Below are 12199 nucleotides of genomic sequence, written 5' to 3' on the forward strand. Positions count from 1 at the left end.
TGGAAGATTCCAAGTCAGGCAAAGTGTGAAAATTAGAGGGCTTTCATAATCTCATGAGCTTCGTTGCTATTATGCAAAGAGGAGAAAGTCAATTTCCATTGCTGGCGAGTAACATGATTAATTCATCATGTTACTTGCCAGGAATGGAAAAATTGTGTTTTAAAAACAACCCGTGACAATGCGATTTTCAACTACCCGTGACAAATAAGGCATAGCAAACGCATGGGCATGGAAGAATAGTTCTTCAATGGAGCAAGATATCCTCTTCCACGTTTCAAAGAGTGAAGAAAAAACAACAGAAAATATGTGTCAGCCTCACAGAAGCGTCAAGAATAGGCGAGACGGCCATCCCTGTCTCGCACTCGTGTGGAGTGAAGGGAAAAGGCACTCACGACAGTTCCACCCCAAGCCCTCCCAGCAGGCACAGCGACCTCATACTGTTGACGGACAACATACCACCATGCAACGCCACAAATGAGCGCTCCTGGCAACAGGATGTGCACCAGAAGCCTGTCGCTTTTTCAGTCTGTACGCCGTTTCATAGAGCCGGGCCGCTCGGCGAGCGTTCTCCGCTTCCGCCTGTGTTTGTGCAGCCTGAGCCACAATTTTGCTTTCAAGTTTTACAGTCTTCAGGTCACTGGACAATTACTTGCAATAGCGGGCTCTGGGAGGACGTGGCGGGGACCCGTGGACCCTTCACAGGCAATGCCTTCACCATCATACCTGCATAGTCTGTTTCAATCACCAACATGACAGGCTCACTAGTCGACGCAACGAAGCCATCGCCATGCGATGGCCATGCACAGTCCATGAACAAAGGATGAACAAATTAGGAAGATATGCAACCAAAACATGGTGTACCAGAGTTCGCATGGTTGAGGCGGCATCACGCACCTTCCAGCGTGAGGATGCTGTTAAGCAGACTGCTGGTGAGGGTGCACGTCCACAGCACTGAGGTTCTATCCCAGTTTGTCTGCGTCACTGACATGGCAGCGCAGCTCATGCTAGGCATCCAGGCCCTTGCTGGACCTCCACTCACACGCCACTTTACATTGGCTGCACACACGCATGCAGTCCCTGCTGTCACTACTGCCAAGGTCGATGACGTCGTCCTTGGACGGACGCCCTCCGCTCCCTCGCACATGGGCAGCGGCCGGGGCGACACAAGAAAAGGCACATGGTAATCCAGCATGCCGTGTCATTGGATTACAAGATTACCCCTAATTTCCGGAAAAATGTTGCAGCCAATATATCTCGAGACACATCCGTGTGTTTGCGACCATGTTGTCAAAAGCATATGCATGTTGGCTTACCATAAAAGCCAATCTGCAGCTATGTTAATATGCTGAGCACCTTTGCTGAAGGGAAAGCTCACAAGCTGCAGAATGCGGCCCCGTTGTCATGCAGCATGCTCGAATTTCAAGTCGTGCATTTTTGCGTGCAGGTCATCTTGCACCCTACTTGCAGCCTCTTGTACAAGCTGCTGCTGCAGCCAGATGTGCTGAAGGACAGAGTGCAACTGCTGCTGTCCCTCTGCCCATTGCTCTTGCAGTTCCGGCTTTAAGAGCACGAGATTGGGGTTGATCTGGTGAAGCTCGTTGGTGTGCATGTTTAAGTACAGCATGCCGTGTTTGACGGGGTCTGTGTAGGGAACCCAGTTGCGTGGAAGGGGCTTGCCAAGTGCATCGACGCGCTCCTGATGGGCGTATTGTTGCCAATTCTGCTGGAACTCCTCTTGACACTTCTGCACACACAGCAGATAGTCACCATGACATACACAGAAAACGCATCATTAAGCATGCTGTGCATGGCGATGGATCCATGACCAGGGATCGCTGCCTTGACATACATTGCACGATTATGTGGATTATGATCGTAGTTATGTGTTAGCTGTGCGCAAGCAGTGACGTACGCAATCCTACTCGGTCTGAGTCACAGAGTTTGTAGCCCGAGAGCATCGCTTGCCTTCTGAAAGCAGGGCTGTTTCGCATTTCGAAATGCTCATCAGCAGTCGCCAGTCTCAATACATCACGCATCTTGTTTGGTTCAACCGGGCAGCAAACACTTGGGTTCGCTGTCTTTTGGTTGAAGCCACCCACCCACCCTGAAAATGATAAATTGTGCAGCATTCATCATTATCTTGCTTCTTGTTCACCCCTCACTGTCACTCACTGATCTAGACACTGCCAGCTCAGGAGTTCAGTTGTTGTTAGCACAATACAATGATGCAGTCATTGCCAGGTACGTCCCCTGTCTTGCAGACAAAGCTGAACAGCACATAACGCACCAATTCTGCACGCTGGACTGAAGTGATGGAGCACGTGATTGACGGGCAAATTTGCTATCACAGAACTCATGTGCCTGGATACAACACCCTGTGCTGCAACGCCACATGGTCCACACAGTGAATGTGACATGGAACATCATGGGCGTGGACATGCGGCTTGCGATGCCAGGAAGGAACAGTTCCTGGGATGCTCCCAGCACGGCGGGCCAGGACACAAAAGAAAGCAACACAAGGATCTACAAGCAGGCAAACTTGTCCTATGTGTCAGCATACCTGCATCAGGCTATCCCCCTTAGCGAGGGATTTATGGCATGCGTCCCAAGCCTTCAACACTTGTCGCTGCAAAGGCAATGTAGCAAGCATATGGCTCCGGTGGCACTCCCATTCCTTCCGGCGTCGCTGCCTGCGTCGAATTTCGAGCGCAGCTCGCCGCCACCCCAAGTCCTTGCTGCGCCTCACCAGCCAGCCCCGGACAGCTGCCTGAAGGCGCACCAGTAGCAGCATTGCTTTGGGTACCTCCAGCCATTTGCTTGAAAGCCGGGACGCCCAAGAAGCCGATCCTGCGCCTGCGTGTGCCGATTCGGAGCATCGGCGCTCAGCAGTTAATAGGGCGCATGCCACGTCCCTCCTTCTCTGGCACTTCCTCCAAGCTGCCTGCAGTACCATCATTTGGTAATGATGCGACGCATTCAGTGGGCGGTACCGCAAACCAACCTTAAACCTCAATACATTTCATGAAGTGCCTGGCCTAACTGGGTCGTCGTGAAATGATCATAGCCACCGCTGCCACGAGGCATGGATGTTGATGATGCCTTCTGTCTTTGTTGCTTGTTGACTCTTTCCTGCCATTATCTATGTGATGTATTGATGATGCCTTTCCAATGTACCATCAAACGCGTCGTAAGACATGTCATAAGCCAGCACCGGCATGTGCGTGTGGACCACACCTGTATCCGGCGAGCTGATGCAAGTTGTTTCAAGCACTTCACGAGTTGCTCTCGTTGCCGCTGGAGCTGCTGTTTTTGTAAGTTGCATGCAAACCTCACAGCTGCATGTCGGCGCCACCAACTCTGCAAGATGGTTGCAGCCCACTGCCTGCGAGCGTCAATTGAAGCAAGAATCCGCGCTTGCTCGCGCTCAGCTGCGCATTTGACATCCCTTGTGTGCTTGTATCTTGACCAGTTTCGCTGAATGACTTTTGCACACCGGTCCAGTGTGAACTTCCGAATGGCGGCCCTGTGCCCCTGTGACATTGGCAGATCTCCCACCTGCATGCAGTACATATTATTCACAAAAATCAAGTCATACTTGAGACTGTCACTCCCCTCCGTAATCTCCCTGGTCAGAGCGCTTCTAGGGCAGGCAGCCATCACGAACCTTTCAGCAAAGCTTGCTAATCGTCAAGTCAACCACATTGAAGCATTCTTGGCTTTCCAGTGGGTCAACTCACAAGTAGTTCTTGGAGTTGCCAATGTCCATGTGGATACAGTAGTGATGTAAAAGATACCTCATCATTATCAACTGCACAAGCGAGCTGTGAGATTGTGACAGCACAGGGGCAGCGCCTTTGCCGTGCAAGAGCACCTGAAATTGCCATGCTCGACGCCGCTCTTGGGACCATGGCGATGTTGCTTCAGATCCGTGCGATACAGACTCTTGCAAGCACAGATCCAGGCACTCTTGGTAGTGCGCCTGTGCATGTTGGACATGCGCGCTCAGCGCTGCCCAAGCTGCGCCTTGCCCCTCACCGTTGTGTTCTTGCAAGCTGTGCTTGACTTTGGCCGCAGCTCTCAACAGTCGAAGAGTACGAGGCGCACCCACCGCGACCCGCCCTGTACACGCTCAGCGTATGAGCTATTCACGACTTGATGTGGATAAGCGCGGACCAAAGTGAATGACTGTTGACATATTTGGAGTTTGTGAAACATGCGGCAAGCAATACATCATAATTTTGCAATAATTCTGGCTCAGTTGTTTGTATGCCTCATAAGCATCCAAATTCTTTGTCTTGGGCTGTGCTGTCTTCTGCGAACGGCAGATGCTGTTCCTTTTGCATTGTCCACGTAAGCGCAATTGCGATGTGGAAACAGTTGAACTAATTGCAGTGCTACCTAGTTTGCTTGTTCTCAATCCATGAGTTCTCAACCGATCATTCGTGCGACCATGTTTGTCCTGGCTTGCATGATCTATCGGCGGGCAGACGTGTCACTCTAACACAACATGTACCATATATCCATGGTGGCATGCGTCACGAACCTGGGTGGGGAGACGTGTGGGGGCGCTGAGCCATGTGTAATGACACACTCGCATGGGTTTGGAGTCTTTGATGGTCAGGGGACACAGCCTGGGTGCTGGGGTTTGAAGAAGCATCGTGAGGAACGTGGACCTGTCGAAGTGCTGAAATGTTTGCGCTCGTCGGCAACGCTGCGCTTTGAGGGCGCATGTTTTTGGAAACTCGGTTGCCTGCCGCGTTTGCGTCCAAGTACGGATTCACTTTGCTTGAGAGAAGCCGGTGTCTGTGCGACATGGCACGGTGCGGATTGTATCTGCACCCATGTACACACTGTGATATCCGAGCTCCAGACAAGTGAGATTGGAACCTTCTAGCTCTCATACAGGTGCACAAGCATGCCCGAAACCATGTAGCGTTGGGCCACATTCTCAGTCTCCCACAATTTCGGCACGTGGCGATCCTACTGTATCATGTTGTGTGGACCAACATTGACGCTCAGCTCTTCCCCAACCAGCACCAGCGTTAATGAGATTGTAAACTAAAGACACCTGCTGTACATCTGAATCGAACGAGAGTCTATACAAGCAAAGTCGAATGGATAGTAATCAGTCATGACACATGCAATGGCACTTCCGCCTGTAAGCTCTACATCCTGTTGAGACCACTTGTGCAAGGTCAGAGATTGAGTCCACCTCTTGAAAGTGTATGAGTGGATCCCAAGGTTCTTTTGTGTGCCAGTTGGTCAATGCAGTCCACCTGTTTCATTTTCTGTTAACAAAACAAACGCATCGGGTATCAAGCCATACTCATTTGGAGCTTCGGCCACGCGCACCTTGGATGACGATGCATACCAAGGGCGGAACAGAGATACAAGTTCGTTGAGATAGTTAGGACAGAGTTGTTCGGGGTTGATTTATGGGGATTCATACGACATAAATTGCTTGACTAGTTATGGCTCATGCAATCCATGTAACTGGAATGCCTATGATCTGTGAGACGCGTCCACCAGCTGGCACACCAAGTCACCATTGGCCCATAGATGTCTTATGGTGTCGTGTGTCGTCTGTGACAGAACGATCATGGTGATGCTGAGATTCTCATGGAAGCGACATTTACATGCACTGCATGCCTGGAAATACACACCGTCGCAGCGGACCTGCAGTAGGTTGTGGGCCAACAGGTGTCTGTCGCGTGGAGAGCGTCAGCAGGTTCACTTGCTCTTCAAACCACCCTGGTTGATTGGCATCTAACAGGGTGTCCAGTTCAAAGGTTGCCACATGTTGAACGAGCTGCAGCTCTCGAGCACAGCGCACTTCCTCCCGCAAGCTGCATTCTGTGATGATCTGTGTGCGTGCATGAAGGGGAAGGGTGCTTTTGCCTTGCCCGCTGCAGAGCTGCACATTGAGAGGCTTAGTTGGCCATGCGCTGCTGACATATCTGATTATTTAATTTCCTTCCTATGTGTCATTACGCTTTTGATGGATGTTTACTGATGCTTGCGTGGAGTCATAATGTACATCTCATCATCCTGCAAAATCGAAATCCTGCAGGGAGGGCATTTCTGACCATCTTCAGATGTACCGCAGTGCACTTTATGTCTACTTCCAAACGTCGCTGATAAGGAAACTTTCCCGTCAGGACAACAGAAGGCGCAATGATGTATTCAACGCTGAGCCCGCTGGAGCCCACTCATTACCTGCTGCAGTACAGGGAGGTCTGCGTTTCTGCTGATGCTCAAGCGCACAAGCTCGTGCAACGCAAATCTTCCTGACGCTTTCCTCATGATCTGCTCCTCGTCGATCGATGCTGTGGCGCCGCGATGGTCGGGCTTCCCCAAACCTGAGCGTTGATGCATTGCAGCAGGAGCCATGCTTGGTGTAGAGAAACAAGCAAGCAGAATGAAGCAGAGAATTTGTCAAGGGAAATACATATACTATGACATACTACAAACACAGCATGCAACAGTATCGCGGCTGCATCGCAGAGCAGTCGCGTGCAAGACACCTCCGCAAGACCATGGCACCTAATTTGCTAGTACTTGTCACATTGCCTCGTCGTCAACTTTGCAGAAGCTGTAAATGTATGACGTTGTGAAGTTATTGAGGCACAGATTCGCACAAAATCATCCATGGGTTCAGGAGTTCAGGGTCCAGTTCCCGCGGTGCAGATTACGTCATTCATTTGTGACTTCAGGTATCCCCAGGGATAGGAGGAGGCTCTAACAAGCCGAAATCAAATACACCGTCCAAAAATCGTCTGTTTTCCGAGTGAAGTCTGTCCAAGCTGGAAGCCAGCGCGCTCGATTGTCTGCTTTGCACTGGGCTTTGGAATGCTGATATAATTTCATGATATGCAGAACAGAAGGCCAAGGAATGCCTTCTCCGTCATTTAGAAGGCAGGACTAAGCTGGCATAAATGCGGAAATGATACGCGGGCTGGGAGCCAGAGTTGGGCGGCTTGAGCATTACTCCAACGCAACTAGGCCTCACCCTCACCCTGCACCCTCCGGTGAAGCCGCCCTTGAGACAGTTGCATATGCAGACGCGCCAATGTTGCTGACGCCCAGCCCTCGCTCCCCAACGTGCCCTACCGCCCAGCTCGCCTCCATCCTGCAGCACTCCTCGAAGATCCCCTCGCACAAGGCTCCGCTCCGGCGACAATGCCCACGCCGATTGTAGAGGCACCGGCGGGTCAGGCCATCGCTCGCATTGCTGATGACGCACCGGTCGTCACACGAGCGCCTCAGGGCCCGCCCGCCGCTTTGACCTCTGCCTCCATGACCTGCACAACATCGAACATTGTCACTGAGCCCGCACAGGCAGAGGACCGAGTCTCGCCACGCTTGCAGCACATAGGGAGGCTGGAGCAAAGGGCTATCTGCCCAGCCTGCATCGATGCGTCAACTTGATGGAGGGTGACATCAGGCCAACGGCAGACGCACCTGTTGTTGGCGCTTGTACTGCGATTGCTGTAAGGGGTGGCAGGGAGGTGGAGGCTGATGATGGAGACGAGGCGATGACATAATATGAGGTCGAAGAAGTGCCAACTCTGATAAGGTGCCTTGTTTCTGCTGCCGCAAAATCGAGATGGGCGTCAAATGCAGGCATGACTGCCATTGCACGTTGTCGAGCATTGCACGCTCGGCAATATGCAATGAAGGGGTTAGCAGGTGACGTGACATCATGTTCCAGCGGCATTCGTATCAATTCATCACCTCATCAGGAAGTGTGATGAGCAAGTTCTTCTAGAATACCCACATGACATGTACATGCTGTTCGGTGGGCTGCTGGTTCGTTGGCCAACAATTGATCACTGTTTAGATTTGGCGACATATGACTGGCATTCTACGGAGCAATCATGTACGTGATGGTCTCCAAAGGGATCAGTGAGTTATTTTCCGATGGATCCGTGCCGGCACTGCAAAACACCAGGGTTGTTCGGGCATGTCTGATGAGGGATGGCGCAGGCACACTAGCTTTGGATTGTGCCGCTGGTACCACTGACAAGCAATATGCGCATGTCATTGCGATTGATAATTTGCTGATAACTTACTGGCCTACAAGGCAAGACTGATCCACAGAATGCATGCAAAAGGATCATCAAACAGACTCAAGATCAATAACAACTCTGAAGTGCCAGAGCATGTTTAGGTTGACACAGACATCCAAAAATCCTTAGACACTCTTGGAAACATGTGTAGCAAAGGTCACCAGTGTTCCTATCAACCACGGTCATTGGTGTCAAATCCACTGGCAGATTCCTTGGCAAACGCTGTCTTGAACAAAATGACTCCAGCCCAGCAAGGACTTATAAACCAGCCTTGCCTGTTAGGCGCGAATGCCAAGCAGGGTGGTGTCTTGCCCATCGTCAATGCCTTTGGATGGACAGGCGGTTGTAAATTTCCCACTTGACACAGACCCCAAGGAATGAGGATCCAAGTGGATGCGAGTCCTCAAGACGTCTGTCACCTGGTCCGCTCTGAGTACCTCAGGAGAAGCTGCACGGCAGACAGCAAACTCAACCACAATGTGAGGGCTTCCGACGCCAAAACAAGCCATATGCGGTGTAGTGCTGAACATGGCAAAACCCATCAGACAAACAAGGCGTTGAGCCATCAATAGCACAACTGACAGGTCTTATTGTCCACTACAACATGGGCCACCTCATAATCGCAACAAAATCGCCGTCTCGGGGCCGGCACCTCAAAGGCAGAAACAGTCATTAAAAACTCTGCGACAGAACTACGCTTCTGCACAAAGGCTTATTCAAACAGTCGGTCGCGCGGTGCACATGTTGTCAGATGCCATGGCATCCATGCCATTTGTCACCAACACACAAATCCAAGCACAGACAGTCCAAGCGACACACCTCCTCTACTTCTGCGCGAGGCATTGGTAATGTCCAGACTTCCTCGTGTTGTGCAGTAGCCACGGATGTGGCGATGTTTTTACTCAATGCATCCCATGCGGGAAGGTACTCACCAACACCTTCAGGACCAGGCCGTGTCTGGATATCTTGATTCAGCTTCTTACTCCATGCATGTGAGATGACCTGCAGACGCCAAACGGAATCATTGCCACGTTGAACACATCCAGCAAGCACTCTTGTGCAGATTGCGCACTTCGTTCATGAGTGCAGAACTTCCAGAAACTTCCTTCCCTTGCCAAATGGCCCAACGGCCGCCGATCGAGATAGAGATGGCAAAACATGTCAACTGATCAATGTCGTGCATGGCATTCTCATGCGCTGAAACAGGTGGAGCGCACCATTTCCATGGTGGGCCGCTGATTGGGGTCACGAGTGAGCATCCACCTCAGCAGATCTTGAAGCTCGGGGGAGCAGTGCCCAATCCGATCCTGTGTGAAGATGTCGTACTTCCCAGAGCCAATGCGGATCATCATGGCCTGGTTGGCGGCATCACCCTTTTGGAGGAGGTCACTCTTGTCCTTGAAAGGCTCGATGCCTGCGGCCAGCACGTACAGCAGCACCCCGGCCGACCATACGTCGGCCTTCTTGCCGCAATAAAAAATATCCTTTTCCTCCCCAACTTCATCGGCGACCGGTACTTGCCTGCAATTCGACGCAACGCAGGATGACTTGCAATCGTGACAGATCAGACACTTTGTCCGCAAGGTCAAGTATCAAAACATATGTGACCCGCACTCTGCTCGATGTGCCTGAGGCTGTGTGGGGATGCGACAGCGTCAACGCACAGATCAGAATTGCAAAAGCATATGCACTGCTGGCATGCCTGGTATGTTGAGGGCTGATCAATACCGGGGAAATCTGCCGGCAGGGTGAGGGCAGTTCGCCGGAATGTATTCGTGTGAGGGTGGTGGCGGAGTAGGTAGAGTAGACACCGAGCCGCCATCGGAGCTGCAACTACTGGTCCAAAAAACAATTTCAACAACCGGTTCCAAGCACGATGCACTCCAGCATGATTTGGATGCCAATCATGTGAGGGCGAACTTGAAGCTTGCAAAATATTGCCATGGTGCGAAAAGCTTGCACGGCCAGTGGCTGATAACTGTGATGATGCGTGAATGGGCAAGCACACACCTCACTTTCTGGTTGATAATTTCAGGAGGGGCATAAGCTGGGGTGCCAAGGCGGGTTCTTGCGTCTTCAACGTCCGTGGCTTTGCAAAAGCCAAAGTCCGCAAGTTTGATGACGGGGCGGAATATGAGGTCTCGATGCGCAGCGAAGTCCACTACCAACACGTTGTGTGGTTTGACATCTCGATTGCAAAAGTTTTTTGGATGCCTGTGCAAAAAATCCAGGGCTGACGCCACCTGTACGGAACGCTGAGAGTCAAAGCACGAGCCGAGACGCTTCAAAGCAGCGCCTGGCAGCAAACCCTGGGAGTTTCAGAACATTGCGCATGCCTTATCACGCACAGGCGCAATAATGCTCACTCAGACATGTCTACATCCAGGCAGCGTTACCGGCTGCGGTGGGCTGGTGTCATGGGAATCACCCCTTCACATGGTCAAATATCGCTCCATGTGCTGCATGGCATGCGTTGCACCGACAGTTCTTCAACCAGGCAGCCGCACCTGTAGGAAAACCCATCTTATCGTGGCTTCTCCACCCTTGAGAGGGCGGCAAAAGCTCTCCGATCCATCTCGATTGAGCCTGTCTAGTGTCCCGTAGATTTTCACCTTCTGGTTGGTTTCTACACAGCTCTTTATGCAGTCCCATAGCGACGGTCCTGCCAGCTTATGCTTCATATGATCGGCCAGCTCCATTACCATCCCGAAGTATGTACCACACCTGCAGTCCAAGGTTTGATCAACATCCTTATCTCTAAGACGTGGTTCAAGACTGGCTGCAGGAAGGCCGCCACGGGATATCACGAAACCGAACCTGGTCGGAAGGTGCAGACCCTGACTAGGAACCCTGGCTGCTTCCACCCAACACGAAACACGCGTCTGCATCATTCGACATTCCAATTGTGACATATCTGTCAATTGAAAATCCTGGCCGTCCCATGGATGCTGCGAGCGTTTCCAAATTCGACGGTTGGATGCTGTGAAACAGCAAAACTCAGCATGCACATGCCACAGAGCTTGGCGTGGGCAACGAATGTCAAAGAAGAAACTCGGTACTTTCATAATCATCACAAGGAGTACAACGATTACGGGCAGACTGTGCATGGGAGATGTGAACTGTGACAGGGCCACCCAAATAAGAAGCCGAGGCATACTCAATTACGTCGTAGAGCTGCACGATGTTAAGGTGGCGGAGCTGAGCTTGAATCGTGACTTCGTTGGGGCGAATGTTCTTCTTATCCACGAGCTTGATGGCGACATGCGTGTTTGGCTTGAGGCTTCCGCGATTCACAGTGCCTACGTACTGCGCCTTCCAAACCAATCCGTCGCTGCCTTTACCCAGATATGTGCTGAAAAGGTACGAGTCGTGATGCGGTATGTCGCCGTTTGCATTCATTGTGAAGAAGGTCGCAGGGTTACGAACTATGCGAGGCTTCGTAGCAGTGTGCGAAAAACAAGACAGTTTACAGCGCTAAGGTAATCAGTTACATCATAGCATCGGCATCAGGTGTCCCAACGCCTGGCGCCACATTGGCGACGTCGTGTCCCTGGTTTGGCAAAGTATGGTATGGAGCAAACCAATTTGATTCTACTTGGACTTACAAGTTCTAAGCAGATACAGGACCTCTAGCACACGACTACCAAGGAAATCGGTGCAAACCAAGGCTGGGCCCCAGCACCTTCCGAAGGAAGTGATGCCCCGCATCACGTAATCACAATCATCCGCATCACAGTCCGTGTCACGGATATATTGTTTTGACGGGACTTGATTCTAGCACTCCAAGCATTCACATCCTACGGACAGAATATCGCATTTAGTTTGCGGCAGGCTCATTGTGCATGGCGCTGTCTTCGGAAATTCTTAGTACTTTGGTCAAATTTTCACGGCCCTGGAGTCGCTGGAACACCTATCAACATGACAGGCCGAGCTGAGGGACGTCTGCGAATTCTCGCTGGCCAATTGGAATCACAGGACGTTAGGAGTGAAGACCCAGGTCTGTCGTAAAATGCCCCGTCACGCAGTCTTGCCATTCGATAGCAGCATAATGATGCATGGTCGTGGAACGAAGACCATTAATGAACGCAGATCACAATAAGTTTATGGAGGAAGCACTCATGTCTGCGCGT

At 51.4% G+C, this 12199-nt stretch overlaps 1 protein-coding gene across 1 annotated transcript; it reads right to left on the bottom strand.

The window, feature by feature from the left end:
* Nucleotides 1–8264: 8264 nt before the first annotated feature.
* On the bottom strand, nt 8265–11468 carry LOC149809182 (uncharacterized). The gene is made up of 6 exons (XM_089994964.1): nt 11227–11468; nt 10577–10793; nt 10080–10312; nt 9287–9590; nt 8889–9071; nt 8265–8517 (listed from the first exon to the last, which is right to left on the bottom strand). Exons 1-6 carry the CDS (start codon nt 11466–11468, stop codon nt 8485–8487), a joined length of 1212 nt encoding a protein of 403 aa, XP_089851090.1. The 3' UTR covers nt 8265–8484.
* Nucleotides 11469–12199: the final 731 nt, after the last annotated feature.

This window comes from Nuphar pumila, unplaced genomic scaffold (assembly GCF_984573655.1).
Source record: "Nuphar pumila unplaced genomic scaffold, dmNupPumi1.hap1.1 HAP1_SCAFFOLD_1596, whole genome shotgun sequence".
Classification (NCBI taxonomy): Eukaryota; Viridiplantae; Streptophyta; class Magnoliopsida; order Nymphaeales; family Nymphaeaceae; genus Nuphar; species Nuphar pumila.